Source organism: Excalfactoria chinensis, unplaced genomic scaffold (assembly GCF_039878825.1).
Source record: "Excalfactoria chinensis isolate bCotChi1 unplaced genomic scaffold, bCotChi1.hap2 Scaffold_85, whole genome shotgun sequence".
Classification (NCBI taxonomy): domain Eukaryota; kingdom Metazoa; phylum Chordata; class Aves; order Galliformes; family Phasianidae; genus Excalfactoria; species Excalfactoria chinensis.
The window spans coordinates 1,095,023-1,116,404 of record NW_027315717.1 but is presented as its reverse complement, the minus strand read 5'-3'; the positions used below and the strand labels follow the sequence as shown (position 1 = coordinate 1,116,404).

At 47.6% G+C, this 21,382-nt stretch overlaps 2 protein-coding genes across 2 annotated transcripts; both read right to left on the bottom strand.

Moving 5' to 3' along the window:
* Positions 1-10,529: 10,529 nt before the first annotated feature.
* Positions 10,530-11,465, bottom strand: LOC140265400 (olfactory receptor 14J1-like). Its single transcript, XM_072361320.1, has one exon. It carries the CDS (start codon positions 11,463-11,465, stop codon positions 10,530-10,532), a length of 936 nt encoding a protein of 311 aa, XP_072217421.1.
* Positions 11,466-17,331: 5,866 nt separating this feature from the next.
* Positions 17,332-20,809, bottom strand: LOC140265399 (olfactory receptor 14J1-like). Its single transcript, XM_072361319.1, has 2 exons — positions 19,907-20,809; positions 17,332-17,400 (listed from the first exon to the last, which is right to left on the bottom strand). Exons 1-2 carry the CDS (start codon positions 20,807-20,809, stop codon positions 17,332-17,334), a joined length of 972 nt encoding a protein of 323 aa, XP_072217420.1.
* Positions 20,810-21,382: the final 573 nt, after the last annotated feature.

Sequence of the window (21,382 nt, the reverse complement as noted above, 5' to 3'; positions counted from 1 at the left end):
TCCTCAGATAGGTGAATAAATTGTATATGTAAGTGGGAGAGTATTATAACCTCTATAGAACTAATGCTCACAAAAGGTTTTCCATGTTGTAACGAGGAGTTTTTACTGCTGCACCCATTCGTTATCCTGATAATTATCTGGAAAATGTAAAATTTGACAGTAATGCAGGGACCAACTGATAGTTTTCATGTGAATGAGGGACTCTTGAAGTGTATGGAATGATGTATGGTGGACAGCTGCCTATTGAGGCTGGACATATACACTCCTTGAAAATACCCAGAATCACAGAATGACCCGGGTTGGAAGGGACCTCGAGGATCATGTAGTTCCAACCCCCTGCCTGGCAGGGCCACCAACATACGCCATTACTAGATCAGGTTGGCCAGAGCCCCGTCCAACCTGGCCTTGAACACCTCCAAGGACGGGGCATTCACAACCTCCCTGGGCAGCCTGTTCCAGGGACTAACCACTCTCCTAGTAAAGAACTTCCCCCTAACATCCAACCTAAATCTTCCCACTTTTAACTTGGATCCATTTCCCCTAGTCCTGCTATTGTCAGCCCTTTCAAAGAGTTTACTCCCCTCCTGATTATAGGTTCCCTTCTGGTACTGAAAACTGCAATGAGATCACCCCTCAGCCTTCTCTTCTCCAGGCTGAACAAGCCTAACTCCTTCAGCCTGTCCTCATAGGGGAAGTGCTCCAGCCCCCTGATCATCTTCGTGACCCTCCTCTGGACCCTTTCCAACAGCTCTCTGTCTTTCTTGTACTGAGGGCTCCACACTGGACACAGTACTCCAGATGGGGCCTCACAAGAGCAGAGTAGAGAAGGACAATTACCTCCCTATCCCTGCTGGCCACCCCTTTCCTGATGGAGCCCAGGATCCCATTTGCCTTCCGGGCTGCCAGAGCGCACTGCTGGCTCATGTTGAGTCTCTCGTCCATCAGGACCCCCAGGTCCTTCTCTGCCGAGCTGCTCTCAAGGACTTCTGATCCCAGCCTGTACAGGTGCCTGAGGTTCTTCCGGCCCAAGTGCAAAACCTTGCACTTTGCTGTGTTGAACCTCATTAGGTTCACCCGAGCCCACCTTTCCAGTCTGTTGAAGTCTCTCTGGATGGCATCCCTTCCTTCCATCGTATCAACTGTGCCACTCAGCTTGGTGTCGTCAGCAAACTTGCTGAGGGTGCACTCAATTCCCTCATCGATGTCATTAACAAAGATGTTAAAGAGCACAGGTCCCAAGACAGACCCTTGGGGGACACCACTCGCTACCAGCTTCCACCAGAACATAGAGCCACTGACCACCACCCTCTGTCTGCAGCTCTTCAACCAATTGCTTATCCATCTAGTTGTCCACCCATCAAATCCACTTCCCTCCAATTTGGAGATGAGGATGTGGTGGGGGACCATGTCAAAGGCCTTGCTCAGGTCCAGGTAAATGACATCGGTTGCCTTCCCTTCATCCACCATAGCTGTCACTCCATCACAGAAGGCCACAGGATTAGTTAAGCATGACCTTCCCCTGGTGAAGCTGTGCTGGCTGTCTCAGATCACATTCTCATTCTTTATGTGATTGATCTTGTTGTCCAGGAGGATCTGTTCCATGATCTTCCCAGGCACGGAGGTGAGACTCACCGGCCTGTAGTTACCCGGGTCCTCCGTGCTCCCCTTCTTGTATATGGGAGTGACGTGACCCTTCCTCCAGTCATCCGGGACCTCACCTGACAGCCACGACTTCTCAAATATGATGGAGAGCGGCTCGGCATCCACCTCAGCCAGCTCCTTCAGGACCCTGCGATGCACGCCATCTGGCCCCATAGACTTGTACACATTCAGTCTAAGGAAGCACTCTGGGACTTGCTCTGCCCTTACTGTGGGGAAGGATTTACCTCCTTGGTCCCCACATAGAGGTTTGGGAATGCAGGTCTTAGGGACGTGAAAAAGACTAGAATCCTGGACACCAGTGAAAACCGAGGTGAAGAACTCATTCAGCACCTCAGCTTTCTCTTCATCTGTTGAATCCAGTCCTCCTTTTAAATTTACCAAAGTTGGTACGCCTGTTTTGGCCCGTCTCTTCTGGCCAATGTACCTGTAGAAGGCTTTCGTATTGTTTTTCACATCCCTTGCCAAGTTCAGTTCTGCCTGCGCCTTGGCTTCCCTGATCCAATGTCTGCAAGTCCGGACGGCATCCCTGTATTCTTCTGAGGTGACACAGCTTTGTTTCCAGAGCTTGTACACCCCTTTCTTCGCCCTCAGTTCTCTCAGCAGGTCCTTGCTGAGCCATGCTGGTTTCCTACCTTTCTTATTCGGTGGAGCCCACTTTCTTATTCAGTGGAATGGAGACCTCTTGTGCTTCCAGGAGGGCATCCTTGAAGAGCAGCCAGCTCTCCTCAACATCCTTGTCTTTGAGGGCAGCACTCCAGGGGATCTTGGCCAGCAATGCACTGAGTAACTTGAAGTCTGCTCTTCTAAAATTTAGTGTCCTGATCCTGCTCATTTCCAGGCCCACATCGCTTGAGATCACAAGTTGTCAAGTCCTTCACTGTGATTCCATCAATCCCTTCCTATGTCTGTCTAACTCATTTCTTGTACAGTTATTCCCTGTGAATGTCAAACCTCAATAGAAGCAGCTTGGACATGACATGCAGTAGATCACTGTGTTTTACCGTTCATTCGATTGCATCACCTTTCCTACTGTTTGTTGGCAGAAAAAAAAAAAAAAAAAAAAAAAAAAAAAGAACTCTTTCCTTGCCCGTTTGCAGCTGATTCTCTGAGGAAAGCCTGTTCGAGTTGCTGAAAGGGAGACTTACCACTGAGCAGGTGGCTGCAGAGGAGAAGAGTGATGTGAGGAAAAGTGATGCAAGTCCCATGGGACCAATGTGAGTAGAAGTGGGGTGGGGTGGTTGAGAAGATCATTTGTCGACACAGAATAGAACGCATTGGGGACATCCTGGATTGATACCAGTTGCACAGTGCTGCTTTAAAACTTGTTTATACCCAGCTCTAAATAAATAGACAGTAAATGTCTGCTGGACACTTCCTCTTTAAGATCTATCCAGGTACCCCGCCATTTTGCTGAACAAGTTCTGAAAACTTGAAGAAAATAACAGGAAGGCACAGGCACAGGAGACTCTTCAGATTATAATGAGCCCCAGGGTGCATTTGACGCTGAGTCCATCAACCTCCAGTGCAGAGAGAAGTTTATACAAAGTGCTCAGCAAGACAAAGTCAGAAGTAACAGTGAACTTTCTTGGAGTATTAATGGGCCCACTGAGGAACATTAACAAGCAAGCTTCCCCAGGGACTAGTTAGAGAAGATAATTGGAAGATATGACTACAGGCAATGAAAGGCACTGGCATGGTGGCTCTGATGCTGAGAAACCCTTTCTTTGTCCTATGAAGCAAACAGGCCAAGCCCTGATCCCCAGGCCCTTGGCAGAGAGAACCTCATGCTGACTAAGGATCCTTCCTGGGGCAGTGGGTTGGAGGTCTGTATGATGTTAAATGAAAGACATGGGACAGAAGATCCCAGGCTCTGCATGGGCTGCAGGGACACTGTGAGGTTCATGTCCCATCTGTGCCTCGTGTCTCATGGCAGGCTGTGGGATGTGAGAAGGGCCCAGTCTGAACAAGCAGTCAATCCCAATGAAACTCTGAACTTCAGATCTCTCAGTTCCAGTGCCTTCCTTTGCACACCCTCCCTTGGTTTAACGTCCTTTATGTTCTGTGGTGCCCAGAAGTGCACCCAGTGCTCCAGGTGAGGCAGCAGCAGTGCAGAGCAGACAGGGACAATCCTTTCCCTCACTGACCTGGTGTCATGGTTTTGCAATGTTGTAATTTGCTATCAGTATTCCACATCATAACATCATGATAAAGCATGATAATTTTGACGAATCTGTTGCTCACAGTAAGAAGACTGAATGTCCCAGGGAGCACCACGGTCAGTCATATGACCAGGACTATATAATCTCACTTCAGTGCTGGACTCGCTCTCTTGGATCCTGCCAGCCAGGGGGAGAGCCGTGTGGGAGCGTTCCAGCCGTTTCGCCTAGAGTTACAGTAGGCCTCTCGGTTTCGGGACTCACTCTCTCTTATTTTACTTGATTCGTTACCCTTAATTCCAATTATATTGTATTATATTGTGTTATTCTGTATTCCGATATAGTATTTAGTAAATAAGTGTGCCTCCTTAGATCGTTGCCGCTGTATTTATTTCCTTTTCCCTGTTTTTCTTTTCCTTCTGGGCCAGCGGCCTGCGGGCCGACTGCCCCCTGTCATGGGTGCAGGTAGATTTTAGGCTAACCCACGACAGGATTTTGGTGGAGAATCGGGCAAGTTGCCGTTTGTTTTTTTTCCTGCTGTGGCAAGTTGCCGTTTTTTTTTTTCTGCTGTTCTTTTAGCTTCTTACAGAGCTGCAGAGTTTTTACAGAGTTTTTTCTCGTTAAGGAGCTATCTAAGTTTACGTTTCTGCACCTGGGAGCTTGACCTTGAAAGTCCGGGCGGACCGCCAATACCCTGGAATAGTTTACAAACTTTGAGGTCTTGAAATCCAGGCAGACTGCCAACAGCCCAGTATATTTTGTAAACCTTAAGCTCTACTTTGTAAACTTGAGCTCTACTTTTTTTTCCCCGCTGTTGAAGAAAATAGATAAATAAATAAAAAAAAATGTGGCCTCTAATTGAATTATTTTGCAAAGCATTGTATGCTATTGGTTCTTCCTTTGTAATGATCCAAACCTATTGGGCCATAATTAAGCTCGCCACTTTTATCTATGGGGCTATAGGCATATATAATCGATTGAAAACATTTTTAGAAATGCTTACTTGGTACCTGCATACAGCACCAGAAGCTCCAGAAGCTCCAGAAGGAGCAACTAATATTACAGAAATGGTGGTTTTCGAGCATGTTCCTCATTTCTTTTTTGAATCTTTTATGCAGTTTTGGAAAGCCCAGTTGACCACACTGTCAATGGTGTCAATCGTGACAATCTCCCTGAACTTGCTGTTGATTATCGGTTTCTGGATTTATTACATTCTGAGGAAGTCTTCCCCAGAACCAGAGAATACTGAATGGCAGGGAGTGTGGAGAGATTTTGGAGAGATTGTTAAGGGAAAGACATCTTCAGTGTCATGGAGCTTTACTCCTGAACACTTGAAGAATCCTGAGAGTTTGATTGCATATTTGAGGCAGGAATGTTGTGGCTCAGGCAGATCTCAGGAGGCACAAATGATTTGGGGCCTGGCCAAAGCTTATCGGGCCCTATTCAATACCATTCCAAAGAGTCTCAGAGCTGAGAGAGAGAGTCTCAGAGCTGAGAGAGAGAGTCTCAGAGCTGAAAAGGCAGAGAGGGAAAAAGTTTTGGAAGCTGAAAGAGAGAGTCTTAGGGCTGAGAAAAGGAGTCTCCTTGCTGAGAGAAATGGTCTCCTACAACAACGAGATGCATTCCGGTATGTGGGAGAGGCTCTCCAATCTGAGCGAGGCACCCTCCAGTCCGAGCGCGACGCTCTCCGGTCCGAACGTGATGCCCTCCAGTCCGAGCGCGACACTCTCCAGTCTGAACTCAACACTCTCCAGTCTAAGCGCGACACTCTCCAGTCCGAGCACGACACCCTCCAGTCCAAACACGACACTCTCCAGCCCAAGCGCGACATTTTCCGGTCCAAGTACAACGCCCTCCGGTTCGAGCACAACGCCCTCCAGTCCGAGCGTAATACTCTCTGATCCGAGCGAGACGCCCTCTGGTCCAAGATTGACGCCCTCCAGTCTGAGCGCAACTCCCTCTTTTCAAAGTGTAACGCTCTTCAATCTGAGCGAGACGCCCTCCAGTCTGAGCACAACATCCTCCAGTTCAAGCGTAACACCCTCCGATCTGAGCGAGACACCCTCCGGTTTGAGCGCGACAACCTCTGGACTGAGTACAGTACCATCCTGTTTGATCGTAACTCCCTACGGAAGGACATAAGTGCCCTCCAGTCCATGTATGATACCCTCCAGTCCAAGAGGGACATCCTTGAGTCTGAACTGAACGCCCTCAGAGATGGACTCCAAGCTAAATTGGAGGGCATTAAAATCAGCCAATCTGATCAACCACAGGGGGCACCAGATTCAATGTTGGTTGCCCCTGTAAGAGGACGAAAAACGAAACGAGTTTCAACTCAGTTAGAAGAACCAGAGGAGGTAGAAGAGCAGAGGGTGATAGAAGAGCAGGAGGAGGCAGAAGAAAAGAGAAAAGAAAGGGAGGGTGAACTGGAGGAAATAGAGGAAATAGGAGATCCTCCCATCCTGTATCATTGAAGATCTCAACCATAAAAAAGAGACGTCTTCGTGCTGGAGCAAATGACAACAGTAAGGTCATATGTTTTGCCTTGTTGTTTTTCCTGCGTAGTCATGGGGAGGATATAAAGAAGTGGAGTAATTCACCCACTTCTGCACTCCAGGCACAAGTGAAAGAATTACAACGCAAGTCAGTCATCAAGGTGGACCCTTCCAGAAGGGGAAAGGCTCCAGTTGCTAAAAGCCACCGAGGTAACCAAGAGAGGGGCCCTGCCCCCAGCCAGCGGGAGGAAAGGGACAATAGAGTATACTGGACTGTGTGGATTAGGTGGCCTGGCACATCTCAACCACAGAAATATAAGGCCCTGGTGGACACTGGTGCACAGTGCACCCTAATGCCCTCCAGTCACCAAGGGACACAATCAATACATATCCATGGAGTGACTGGGGGTTCCCAAGAATTGACTATATTGGAGGCCGAAATAAGCCTCACTGGTAAAGACTGGCAAAAACACCCTATAGTGACTGGTCCAGAGGCTCCATGTATATTGGGTATCGATTACCTCAGGATGGGATATTTTAAGGATCCCAAGGGGTATCGATGGGCCTTTGGAATAGCTGCTGTTAACACAAATGGTGTTAAGCAGCTGGCAGTTCTACCTGATCTGTCAGATGATCCTTCTGCTGTGGGGTTGCTCCAGGTAAAAGACCAAGAGGTACCAATTGCCACCAAAGTGGTGCACAGACGGCAATACCGCACCAGTAAGGACTCATTACTTCCCATTCACAAGTTAATTCGTCAACTAGAAAATCAGGGAGTGATTAGCAAAACTCACTCGCCTTTTAACAGTCCCATATGGCCAGTGCGTAAAGCCAGTGGAGAATGGAGGATGACGGTGGATTACCACGGTCTGAATGAAGTCATACCCCCATTGAGTGCTGCTGTACCAGACATGCTAGAACTCCAGTATGAACTGGAGTCAAAAGAAGCCAAGTGGTATGCCACCACTGACATTGCTAATGCCTTCTTTTCCATCCCATTGGCTGCAGAATGTAGGGCACAGTTTGCTTTTACCTGGAGAGGTGTTCAGTACACCTGGAACCGTCTACTCCAGGGGTGGAAACACAGCCCAACCATTTGCCATGGGTTGATCCAAGCTGTTTTGGAGCAGGGTAATGCTCCTGAGCACTTGCAGTATATTGATGATATTGTCGTGTGGGGCAATACAGCAGCGGAAGTTTTCAAGAAAGGAAAGCAAATAATCCAAATTCGTTTGCAAGCTGGTTTTGCTATTAAGCGCAGCAAAGTGAAGGGGTCTGCCCAGGAAATTCAATTCTTAGGTATAAAATGGTAAGATGGGCGTCGTCACATCCCAGCAGATGTGATTGACAAAATCATTGCTATGTCTCCGCCCACCAACAAGACAGAGACACAATCTTTCTTGGGAGTAGTGGACTTTTGGAGAATGCATGTCCCAAACTACAGCCACATTGTGAGCCCCTTCTATCAGGTGACACTAAAAAAGAATAATTTCTCATGGGGTCCTGAGAAGCAGCAGGCTTTTGAGCAGATAAAACAAGAGATAGCCCGTGCCGTGGCCTTGGGGACGGTACGGACAGGACAGGATGTAAAGAACATCCTCGACACTGCTGCTGGAGAGAAAGGTCCCACTTGGAGTTTGTGGCAGAGAGCCTCAGGAGAGACCCGAGGCCGACCCCTAGGATTTTGGAGTCGAGCCTATAAAGGATCTGAAGAGTGCTACACTCCAACTGAGAAGGAGATCTTAGCCGTGTATGAGGGGGTTTGGGCTACTTCTGAAGTAGTTGGTACGGAAGTACAGCTCCTTCTAGCACCTCGCTTGCCAGTAATAAATTGGATCTATAAAGGACAGGTTCCCCCCACACATCATGCTACTGATGCCACTTGGAGTAAGTGGATTTCACTAATCACAAAACCAGCTCAGATGGGGAAACTCAGCCGTCCTGGAATCCTAGAGGTGATCATGGACTGATTTGAGGGTAAAAAGTTTGTGACATCACCTGCAGAGGAGGTGTCACGTGCTAAAGAGGCCCCACCATACAACGAGCTACCAGAAAATGAAAAGAAATTTGCCCTATTCACAGACGGATCGTGTCATATTGTAGGGAAACGTTGCAGATGGATAGCTGCTGTATGGAGTCCCACATGACAAGTTGCAGAGGCCACTGAAGGCAAAGGAGAGTCAAGCCAATTTGCAGAGGTAAAGGCTGTTCAGCTAGCTCTAGATGTGGCTGAACGGGAGAGGTGGCCAATGCTTCATCTTTATACTGAGTCATGGGTGGTGGCAAATGCCTTATGGGGCTGGTTACAGCAGTGGGAACAAAACAACTGGCAACGAAGGGGAAAACCTATTTGGGCTGCTGAACTGTGGAAAGACATTGCTGCCTAAATAAGGAACATTGTTGTAAAGGTGTGCCATGTAGATGCTCACGTGCCTAAGATTAAGGCTACTGAAGAACAACAAAATAACCATCAGTTGATCGAGCTGCCAGAACTGAGGTGGCTCAAACAGACTTGGACTAGCAGAACAAGGGTGAAGTATTCCTAGCTCGGTGGGCCCATGAGACCTCAGGACATCAAGGAAGAGACTCAACATAGAAGTGGGCAAGAGACCAAGGGTGGACTTAGCTATGGATGCTATTGCTCAGGTTATTCAAGCTTGTGAAACATGGGCCATAATTAAACAAGGCAAGAGGATGAAATCTCTCTGGGATGAAGGGCAACGGCAAAAGTATAAATATGGGGAGGCATGGCAGGTTGATGATTTCCCCTTGCCACAATTTCGCAGTGGTAAGCTTTATGCTCTTACCATGGTGGTGACAACCACTGGGTTGCTTGAAAGATAAGCAGTACCCCATGCTACCACTCAAAACACCATATTGGGTCTTGAGAAACAAGTCCTGTGGCAACATGGCACCCCAGAAAGAACTGAGTCTGAAAATGGGACACCTTTCAAAAATTACCTTAGAAATACTGGTGTCAAAGGCATTGAGTGGATTTATCATATCCCCTACCGTGCACCAGCTTCTGGTAAAAGTGAATGATACAATGGGTTGTTGAATACTATGTTGAAAGCAATGGGTGGCGGAACATTTAAACACTGGGAGAAGCATCTGGCAGAAGCCACTTGGTTGGTCAATACTAGAGGATCTGTCAATCGTGATGGTCCTAGCCAATCTAGCTCCCTACACACTATAGAAGGAGATAAGGTCCATGCTGTACATGTAAAGAACGTGCTGGGAAAAGCTGTTTGGGACCTTCCAGCCTCTGGAAATGGCAAACCTGTCCGTGGAACTGTTCTTGCCCAGGGACCTGGGTGCACTTGGTAGGTAATGCAGAAAGATGGGCATGTTCAACGTGTGCCACAAGGGAATCTGATGTTGGGGGAGTGCAGTCAGTAATTCGATGTATATAGATATATACAGGCCTATGTGTGAAATGCACTTTAAATATTGTTTATTTGTATATAGATATGTTTTCTAAGCATGATGTAATGATGTAGAATCAGGGGTGGAATGTCATGGTTTTGTAGTTTTTCCGATTGGTATTCCACATATTATGGTTAGTAAAACTAGTTTTCCTCCTTAGGTCGTTGCCGCTCTTCTGTTGGTTTCCTTGAGCCTAGCTCCCATCTGCCCACCCTGTTCCCTTTTAATTTGTTGGGACCCACAGGGGCCACAGGCCTACTGCCCCCTCTGTCATGGACATAGATTGATCTAGATAACTCCAAGACAGTGCCAGCAAGGAGACCAGCCCTGGCGCAGCCATTCATTTTACCGACTACTGACTGCTGTTCCAGAGTGCTGCTGTAGAGAAAACAGGGCTTTAGTGAGACACGCAAGACCTCTCAGGCCTGCACATATGCGAGGACTTGAGAGCAGTGTGGCACTATAAAGGGAGCAGGATTGAAAGGATTACATTGTGCAGCTGTCTGTGGCTATGCCTGTACCTGACCCAGACACATACAAGGTACGAAGAGAGAAGAGCTAAGGGAAAGTAAACTTTGAAAGCTTTTTATTTATCTCTTAACCTGTTCATAGAATCCAATTCATTGTTTACACGAGATCTTGGAGTGAGAAAACGGAAAGAAGGCAGGAAAGAAGTGAAATAATTTGCAACATTTTTCTGCAGATTGCTGTATCATCTGCAATCAAACAATCACAGATGCATAAAACACAAAGAACCACAACAGAGAACTGTGTAAGGAAGATTAGCACTTTATGGAAGCTGGAATACTGTGCATTGCAACACCTTCCTGAGAGCGTGCTTGATCTCCCTGTTCCTCATACTGTAGATAACAGGGTTCAATGTTGGAGGAACCACCGAGTACAGAAGTGCCACCATCAGGTCCATGGACGGAAAAGAGATGGAGGGAGGCTTCAGGTAGGCATAAAAGACAGTCCTGAGAAAGAAAGAGACCACAGCGAGGTGAGGGAGGCACGTGGAGAAGGCTTTGTGCCTTCCCTGCTCAGAGGGCATCCTCAGCACAGTCTTGAAGATCTGCACATAGGACACAACTATGAAAACAAAGCACCCAAAGACTAAACTGGAACCAAAAAAGAGAAGCACAACTTCCCTGAGATAGGAGGCTGAGCAGGAGAGCTTGAGGATCTGGGGGACCTCACAGAAAAACTGGTTGACAACATTGCCTTGGCAGAGAGGCAGTGAAAACGTACTGGCAGTGTGCAGCAGGGAAATGAGAACCCCAGTCCCCCAGGCAGCTGCTGCCATGGTGGCACAAGCTCTGCTGTCCATCAAGGTCCCGTAGTGCAGGGGCTTGCAGATGGCAACGTAGCGGTCATAGGACATGATGGTGAGAAATGAAAACTCTGCTGAGAGGAAGAAGAACAAGAAAAAGAGCTGTGCAGCACATCCTGCATAGGAGATGGCCCTGGTGTCCCAGAGGGCGTTGGCCATGGCTTTGGGGAGAGTGGTGGAGATGCAGCCCAGGTCGAGGAGGGCCAGGTTGAGCAGGAAGAAGTACATGGGGGTGTGCAGGCGGCGGTCGCAGGCTACGGCTGTGCTGATGAGGCCGTTGCCCAGGAGGGCAGCCAGGTAGATGCCCAGCAAGAGCCAGAAGTGCAGGAGCTGCAGCTGCCGCGTGTCTGCCAACGGCAGCAGGAGGAACTCGCTGATGGAGCTGCTGTTGGGCATCTGCTGTTCCTGGGCTTGGAGTCCTGTTCAGAGTGCAGAAGATGATGACAAGTCCACACCATTCTCAGAGACACTCCTCTTGCTACAATATGAATGACAGAAAAATGGAAAATATTCATTTAACTCCAGAGCTTGAATTTATTTTCATGATCTTCACCATCACTTAAGGAGCGGAAGATTATGGAGCTCTTAATTCCTTCTCTTTTCCTAATCATATATCAGCCTCCTGGATATTTATGTGATAGTTCACGAAACAAGCATTTGACTGTAGAAGAATGTGGGAGCCTCAGAGCTGTGTTTATGTTTGAAAGCCCCTTTTAGATTTCTCTCTCCAATCCTCTTTCCTTCCCTCAGACCAGGAAATAGAAAATCCCTGCCTTGGCTCTCCTCTTGCAAAGCACCCTTACAAACATTCAGTTGTGCAGTGGAGCTGTGATCTCCCTGCCACAGGCAGCAGCTGTGGCAGCAGAAGCCCTGATGGGGAACTCCTTCCACCCACACATCTCCCCCTGAACAGCAGGGACCCTGCTCTGCTGGACAGCCCTTGGCACCCGCCTGCAGCCCCATCTGCACAGACTGCAGCTGTGCTTGGACACGCAGCCCTCAGGGCTGTGCTTTCATACTGCAGAATGGAAACCCTCAGCTAAAACAGAAGTCTTTTTCCCCTGAAAAGAAACATGCAGTGCATGAAGCCAGTTCTGCTTCAGAACTATCCACATTTAGTCCCGCTTTTAGTTAACCCTCTATGAAAAGCTGCTCACAGTCTGAAGTGAGACTTACCATGTCGTGATCTGTGAGCAGTGCTCCTGCACTGAGCTCACATCCCGCTCAGACCATTCACATCCTGCAAGCTCTCTCCCCTTTCTCTCCTCTCTTTCTGTCACCTGCAGGCTGTGCTGTGCACAAGAGCTGCTCCTGGGCACAGCTGTCTCTCTGCAGCACTGCCCACTTTTATGATCTCCCTGAGTCCCAGAAGCCCAGCCCAGCAGAATAGGATGACATTTTCATCCTTCCCACTCGTCTCCCCTGAGATATCCCTGGGTCCTGATGGCCAACAGCTCCTGAAAGTCAACAGCATCATGACTGTGTCTAACTCATTTCTTGTACAAATTTTCCCAGTAAAAGACAAACCTCAACAGAAGCGGAATGGACATGGCATGCAGTTGACCACTGTGTTTTAGTGTTCATTCACTTGCAACACTTTTCCTGCTGTTTGTTGGCCAAAAACAAAAGGAATTCTTTCATGGACCATGTGTTTCTGGTTCTCTGTGGAAAACTAGTTGGAGCTGGTGCATATGAATTTTAACACTGAGCGGGTGAATGCAGAGGAGAAGATTGATGTGAAAAAAAGTGATGCAAGTCCCATGGGGCCAATGTGAGTAGAAATAGGGTGGGGAGGTTGAGGAGGACATTTTCCCACACAGTAACAGAATAGAACTCATTGGGAACATTCCGGATTGATACCAGTTGCACAGTGCTGCTTTAATGATTTGTTTAAACTCAAATATAAATAAATAAACAATAAAAAACTGCTGGCTTCGGCCACTTTAAGCTCTCTTCATATTGCTCTCTATTTTGCTGTACAGGTTCTGAATACCTTAAGATGATGTCAGGAAGGCACAAGGCTCAGGAGGCTCTTCATGTGATAATGGGCCCCAGGCGATACTTGATGATAAGTCCGTCAATCGCCAGTGCAGAGAGAAGTTTGCACAGAGTGCTCAACAAGACAAAGGCAGAAGTAGCAATGAACTTTCTTGGAGTATTAATGGGCCCACTGAGGGACACTAACAAGCAAGCTTCCCCAGGGACTTGTTAGAGCAGATAATTGGAAGCCATGACTACAGGCAGGCAAAGGCACTGGCATGGTGGCTCTGATGCTGAGAAACCCCTGCTTTTTCTTATGAAGCAGAAAGGCCAAGACCTGATTCCCAAGCCCTTGGCAGGGAGAACCTCATGCTGACTAAGGATCCTTCCTGGGGCAGTGGATGGAGGTCTGTATGATGTTAAAAGAAAGACATGGGGACAGAAGATCCCAGGCTCTGCATGGGGTGCAAACATGCTGTGAAGTGCATGTCCCATGTGTGCCCTGTGTCTCATGGCAGGATGTGGGATGTGAGAAGGGCCCAGTCTGAACAAGCAGTCAATCCCAATGTAACTCTGAACTTCACATCTCTCAGTTCTGGTGACATCCATTGCACACTCTCCCATAATTTGATGTCTTTTATGCTCTTCAGTGCTCAGAAGTGCACCCAGTGCTCCAGGTGAGGCTGCAGCAGTGCAGAGCAGACAGGGACAATCCTTTCCCTCACCCTGCTGGCAATGCCTTGCTTGATGCACTCCAATGGACCACTGAGCTTCCTGGGTGCCTGGGCACACTGCAGACTCATGTTCAATTTGATGCTGACCAGGACCCCCAATCCTTTTCAGTCAGACCACTCTCTAGTGTCCCATATCCAGTCAGTGTGTATGTCCAGGATTGCCCCTACCCAGGTGCACAATCAGGCACTTGTTCTAGTTGTACTTTATGCACTTGGTGCTTTGGACCAACTGGTACCCACTTCTCTGACTTGTCCACATCTCTCCCCACTCAGTGGAGGCAACAGCACCTCCTCATCTGGTCTCATCAGCAAACTTGCTCAGAACATCTTCTAGTCCTGCATGCAAGTCATCTGCAAAAACATGAAAGAGATGTGGCCCTAAAATGGCGCCCTGGAGAACCCTGATAGTGACCATCTACCAGCCCGATAGAACCAAGTGACTATAGTCCTTTGGGCCTGACCTATTGACTAACTGTTCACCCACCATGTTATATTTGTGCCTAGCCGTATGAAGGACATCCTGCCCAGAGGGGTATCAAAAGCTCTACTGAAATCCTCAAGTATAACTTCAACTGGCTTCCCTTGATCAACCAATTTGCTAACCTTGTCATAAGAGGTCCGATAGTTAAACAGGACCTTCCCCTCAGGAAGTTGTGTTGGCTGTGACCAATGACAGAATTGTCCTTCAGCTGTTTTTCCATCACTCCCACCATCATTTTCTCCATCATTTTACCAGACACTGGAGTGGGACTGACAGGTCCATAATTGCCCCTGTCATCTTTCTTGCTCTTCCTTACAATGAGACAACATTTGCCAGCTTCCTGTCAACTGGTGTGACCCTAGATTTATTTAGATGCAATTGAAATGAGAGCCCTGAGCACACTAAGGTGTCATCAGTGCAAGAACGTAGACGTGCCATAGCTTTGCAATGCCTTGAACACCAGAGTATGCCACAGATGGAGCAGAGAGGAAGAACTGCCTCTTCTGTTGTAAGCTCATCCGTTTGGTAAGCAGAATAACACTACCTGATACATGGGTGCTGTGCCTCTTTTCTGCTCTTCTCTGCTCTGCTCTTCTCACAGAGGAGTGGTGCGGGAGGTTGCTCTCATGTCAGTGCAGATTAACTCACTTTCCCTTTAACTCCTTTTCCTCTGTAAACTATTCCACTATTTGTACCCTCATTTACACTTCCACATACCCTCAAGTGCACTTCCATATGCCATCAACAATTACACTTTCTTATACCATCAAAAGTGTTTGTCAAACAATACTGGTTTTTAGTTCCCATATACACCCTTAATACCATATATCTTTCCATTAACAGCCTGTATTATTCAGTTATAAACACATCACAGCAGAACCAGCACTCATTGGCCCACCTCTCTCACACACTTCCCTGCAAACAGAGCATAGTATTATATAAATGGGTTGACACTCATTAAAAAAGGATAATAAAAAGGTTTATTTATTTATTTATTTGTTTGTTTATTTTAAGTATGTTAAGATTAACAGGAAGACTAGTGTGATTGTGGGTCCCCTACTAAGTGAGGGGGATGTTCTGGTAATGGGGGATGTTGTGAAGGTGGAGAAACGGAAGGACTTCTTTGCTTCCATCTTCCATGAGAAAGCTCTCCCTCAACCATCCCAGACCTTGGAGCTTAGTATGAGGGTCTGTGGAATGTAAGACTTGCCTTTAGTCAGGGAAGAGCTGGTCCGTGAGCGCCTAGGCCACACTGATGTTCATAAAGACATAGGGCCCAATGGGGTGTATCCACGGATGCTGAGGGAGCTAGCAGCGGTGATTTCTGCACCACTCTCTATCACCTTTGAGAGGTCTTGAAGAATAGGGGAGGTGTCTGAAGACTGGACGACAGACAATGTCACTCTGCTCTACAAAAAGGGCAAGAAGGAAGATCCAGGCAATTACATGCTAGGCAGCCTCAGCTGTGTCCCTGGAAATGTGCTGAAACAGCTTGTGCTGGAAGCCATTTCCCGACAGCTGGATGAAAAGGAGGTTGTCAGGAGTAGTCAGCATGGGTTCACCAAGGAGAGGTCATGCTGAATCAACCTGACAGCCTTCTATGACATTGTCACCGGCTGTGTGGATGAGGGGAGAGTGGTGGATGTCTTCTACCTTGATTTCAGCAAGCCATTTGATACTGTCTCCTATGAAAGTTTGCTTAGAAGAAAGCTGAGGGCATGTGGGATAGATGAATGGATAGTGAGGTGAGTCGAGAACTGGTTGACTGGCAGAGCACAAAGGGTCGTCGTTGGTGGTGCAGAGCCCAGTTGGAGAACTGTTAGTAGCGGTGTTCCCCAGGTGTCAGTGCTGGGTCCAGTCTTTCTCAACTTCTTTATCAGTGTCCTTGACAAGAGGATAGTGGCCACCCTCAGCAAGTTTACTGATGACAGGAAGTGGGGAGGATTGGCTGAAATACCTGAAGTCTGTGCTGTCATTCAGCGAGGCCTGGCAGGCTGGAGAGCTGAGCAGTAATAAACCAGATGAGGTTTAACAAAAGATAGTGGAGAGTCTTGCACCTAGGGAGGAATAATTGCATGCACCAGGACAGGTTGGGGGATGAGCTGCTGGAGAGGAGCTCTGCAGAGAGGGACCTGGGTATCCTGGTGGACGACAGGTTGGCTAAGAGGCAGCAGAGTGCCCTCATGGGCAAAAAAGCCAATGGCATTATGGGGTGCATGAAAAAGACTGTGTCCAGCAGGTCAAGGGAGGAGATCCTCCCCTCTACTCTGCCCTGGTAAGGCCTCATCTGGAGTACTGTGTCCAGTTCTGGGCTCACCATTAAAAAAATAAAAAAAATAAAAAAAAATACATGGATCTCTTGGAAAGAGTGCAGCAAAGAGTACAAAGATGGTGAAGGGTCGGGAGCATCTCTCCTATGAAGAAAGGCTAAGTGAGCTGGGTCTGTTTAGCCTTGAGAAAAGAAGACTTAGAGGAGATCTGATCCTGATCTATAAATATCTGAGGTGTGGGGTCAAAGTGGAGAGACTAGGTTCTTTTCAGCAGTGTGTGGAAACAGGACAAGGGGTAATGGCCAGAAACTGGAGCATAGGATCTTCTGCACCAGAAACAGTCACTCACTGAGCTCGAAATCTCTGTGCCTTTGCAGGCCTAGGGTCTTGTTGGGCTCACAGAGACATGGTGGGATGGTTCCCATCTCTGAACTGTAGCAAATGGGGCACTGACTCTTTATGATAAATGGCCAATGAAGATGGGGAAAGGCTGCTGACCTCTGTGGGAGTGCACTGAGCTCAGCCTGGGGATGGCAGAGGAGCCAACTGAGAACTGATGGAAAGGTCTCAAAAAGAAGAGCAGCAGATTCTGTTCCTTGCTTCCTGACCAGGAAGAACAAGAGGAAGAGGACAGGCAGGTATCTGAGTTACAGCGGGGATGGAGTTGTTTTCTTCAGACTGTCTGCCATAGTGCAGTGTTTTGTTTCTAGTAGAAAAGCAACATTGATGACACTCTGGTGTTTACAGCTGCTGCTAAGCAGTGTTGTACAGAGCCAAGGCCATGGTCAGTGGAGGGTTCAAAGAGCTGGGAGGGAACAGAGTGAGAACAGCTGACTGAAAGTGGCCAAAGGGACATTCTGTACCACCTGACAGCAAGCAGGAGTACTGAAAGGTGTGGGTGTTCATCTAACTCTCTTGACTACACAGGGCCAATCTGAGCATCAGTCTGGTGGTGCTGAGCTAATGCTTGTGCATCAGCTGTTACGTACTATTCCATATACATGGATATATTGTGATAACTATTACTCCTACCCTTTTATCTCTCTTATTAAATTGCTTCATTTCAACAAACGAGTTCTACTTTTTTTCCCAATTCTCTTCCCCATCCAACTGGGAAGGGGCAGTGCACAAAGCACTGTGTGCAGCTGAGCCACCTGCTCGGTTCAAGCACCATCGTCATTTTGGTGCCCGATGTGGGGCTCCAAGGACTGAGATGACAGCACATCTGTCCAGAGCGAGTTAGCACAGGGCTTTGTGGGAGCTGGAGAATTGCTGGCCGTGATGCTAATTGTATCTATATCTGTGGAGCTCGTTGAGCCTTCTCGTGAAGATTCACTGCACAGCTCCTTGCTTGGTGCTTGTTTTCCTTGCTGTACGGTTTGTCAACTCTAGGGGCTGGATTGGGGTATTTATTTTGCTATACTGTTTGTCATAGAAACCTAATGTCGTGATAAAATTGGCAGCTGACAAACAAGTTTTGTGCACATTCAGCTCTGTGGTCATCTTTGTGTTTTGGAAGCAATATTGTTGATATGATTAGTAATTACACCCTTTACTTTGTCTCCTCATTGAGCCTGGCTATGAAGGAGAGAAGGGAGAACAATTTCCATCTGTCCCTCAGCCTCCCTCTCACTTCTTTGTTTCCTAGAGCTCCAAAGGTAGTTACAACAGCACCTGAGGATTTTGACTATCTGTGGGATGCTCAAACCATCATGCCCCCATTGCTACATGTCATTAATGTGTTTCAGGTTATGTCTCAGATTAAACAATTATTTGAGAATGTCACTGAGAGATCTGCCCCAGTGTGAGATGGCTGTGCATGGCAGGGGTTGTTGGATGGTCTGGGCAGCTACTTGGAACAGTGGGCACCACCAGGGCTTTGGAACTTCATCTCCGAGCAACTGCAGGATCCTGAGAAACTGGTAGAATATTGGGGGAAGGTCTGCTGTGGCCCTGGTAATCCACAAGAGGCACAAGTGACTGCAGTGCGCCAGGGCCTGGCCCACACCTAGTGAGCTGTGTTCAACGTTATTCAGCATTCTCAAGGGGAAGAGAGTTGGATCTGCTGACAGTGCTGCAGCTTCTGCAACTCCTGGCATAGACCCTGCAGCAGCTCCAAGTTTTTACTACACATCCTGCAGTTGCTCCAAGCTCTGGACAGTTCCTGCTGTCACTCCATCCCTCATAATGAGCTCTGCAGTCACTCCTCGTACAGGTCCTGAAGCTGTTCCAAGTATTGCGATAATAAAATGAAACAAATTCCTCCCAAGGGTGGTGCACTGTGCCAGGAGGTACAGCCCTTTGGTCAGTCCAAACACTTCAATGAGCCCAGTGGCTGCTCCAACTTCAGTGACAGGTCCTGTGGTGATTCCAGCTCTGGCAATGAGCTCTGCAGTTGCTCCAGCTCCTGCAACAGCCCAACAGCCTCTTCAGGTCCTACATATAACCATGTGGCTGCTAAAACCCCTGCAACAAGTCCTGGACTTGCATACAGATATGCATACATATTAGTATCTATGCATAATTGTTTGCAACTAAATATATTATATATGTGAAAATATGCTGTATATAAACATGAGTTTATATATGTGTTTATAGATATATATATATATATGTCATAAGTATTAACCTTCTTTTTTCCTCTTTCTTAGTAAATAGCTTTAACCCAACGAATTCTAAACTGCAGCACTGCCATGAGTCCCTTACAAATCTCCTTGGACTCTTGAAACTGACCCTGTTATTCAGTGAAAAGCAACAGAAGATCTTGAAGCCTTCTCATGGGGCAGCTCCTGAGGTATATTCCTTAAACCAGCTTTGGAAGAGGCGTCCAGTTCTCTGGTCCTGCTCTGAAGGGGCCCTCTTGTTACGGCAGTACCAGCAAGGAGACCAGCTCTGACACAGCCGTTCAAATTCCTGGTTCCTTACTACAGTCTGCTGTAGAGACAACAAGACTGTTGTGAGACACACAAGACCTTCAGGCCTGAACAACTGAGAGGACATGAGAGCACTGTGGCAGTGTTACAAGAGCAGGAATGAAAAGAGCGCACTGTGCTGCTTTCGGTGGCTGTACCTCCCCCAGACCCAGACAAGGTAGGAAGAGAAAAGAGCTAGGGAAAAGTCTATTTTGAAAGCTTTTTATTTATCTCTTAGCCTTTTCAGGGAATCTGCTTCAATGTTTACAGGAGCTCTTGAGATGAGAAAACAAAAATAGGTAGGAAAGAAGTGAAATAATTTGCAACATTTTTCTGCTCAGATTGCTGTATCATACAAAATCAAACAATCAAATATGAATAAAACATAAATAAAAATCACTGGGAATCATGTGAGGAAGTTGTGCCTATATTGAAGATAGAATATTGCATACTGCAACACCTTTCTGAGAGCCTGCTTGATCTCCCTGTTCCTCATGCTGTAGATAATAGGGTTCAGTGTTGGAGGCACCACTGAGTACAGAACTGCCACAATCAGGTCCATGGATGGAGAAGAGAGTGAGATGGGCCTCAGGTAAGCAAAAATACCAGTGCTGACAAATAGGGAGACCACAGCCAGGTGAGGGAGGCACGTGGAGAAGGCTTTGTGCCGTCCCTGATCAGAGGGCATCCTCAGCACAGCAAGGAAGATCTGCACATAGGACACAACTATGAAAACAAAGCACCCAAAGACCAAACTGGCACTAAAAATGAGAAGCACAACTTCCCTGAGATTTGATTCTGAGCAGGAGAGTTTGAGGATCTGGGGGACTTCACAGAAAAACTGATTGACAACATTGCCTTGGCAGAGAGGCAGTGAAAACGTACTGGCAGTGTGCAGCAGGGAATAGAGAAATCCAGCGCCCCAGGCAGATGCTGCCATGGTGGCACAAGCTCTGCTGTCCATCAAGGTCCCATAGTGCAGGGGCTTGCAGATGGCAACGTAGCGGTCATAGGACATGATGGTGAGAAGGGAATACTCTGCTGAGATGAAGAAGAGAAAGAAAAAGATCTGTGCAGCACATCCTGCGTAGGAGATGGCCCTGGTGTCCCAGAGGGCGTTGGCCATGGCTTTGGGGAGAGTGGTGGAGATGCAGCCCAGGTCGAGGAGGGCCAGGTTGAGGAGGAAGAAGTACATGGGGGTGTGCAGGCGGCGGTCGCAGGCTACGGCTGTGCTGATGAGGCCGTTGCCCAGGAGGGCAGCCAGGTAGATGCCCAGCAAGAGCCAGAAGTGCAGGAGCTGCAGCTGCCGCGTGTCTGCCAATGGCAGCAGGAGGAACTCGCTGATGGAGCTGCTGTTGGGCATCTGCTGTTCCTGGGCTTGGAGTCCTGTTCAGAGTGCAGAAGGTAATGACAAGTTCAGACCATTCGCAGAGATACTCCTCCTGCTACAATATGACATGATTTCATTCTCCTACAACAGTGTACATTTAGCACCATTAGTTGCATTTCATTTCATGTCGTTCAGCATTCCTTAAGCAGAAGCAGCATTTGGAGCTCTAAACTTCCTCTTATTTTATTATATTATCCCATCTCCCTGGATATTTTCATCTGTTTGATGTCTCATATCCTTACCCCAACTGCTCTTACAACTCCAAACCCAGTCACTGTGCCTTTCAACTTCAGTTAGAAAAAGCTGCCTGTTCCCAGGTTAAGTGAATTATTCATGTCTGCTGAAAATGATGATCATTTCAATTGGTTCCATGCTTTGAGAAAGAGGAGACTGACAGCACATCATGTGTGACTGTTCACAAAACAAGCAATTGATTGATTAAAAATTCTCAGAGCTGTGACAGCCCCTTTTAGATTTCTTCCACCAATTTTTCTCCCTTCCCTCAGACCAGGAAATAGAAAATCTCTGCCTTGGCTCTCCTCTTGC

Bases quoted from the DNA above. Each gene is read 5' to 3' on its own strand.
- LOC140265400 (XM_072361320.1), bottom strand. From the start codon at position 11,465: ATGCCCAACAGCAGCTCCATCAGCGAGTTCCTCCTGCTGCCGTTGGCA.
- LOC140265399 (XM_072361319.1), bottom strand. From the start codon at position 20,809: ATGCCCAACAGCAGCTCCATCAGCGAGTTCCTCCTGCTGCCATTGGCA. The intron at 17,401-19,906 runs GTGTTGCAGTAT...GCTTGCTGTCAG, and splicing joins TCAAGCAGGCTCTCAGAAAG to GTGGTACAGAATGTCCCTTT.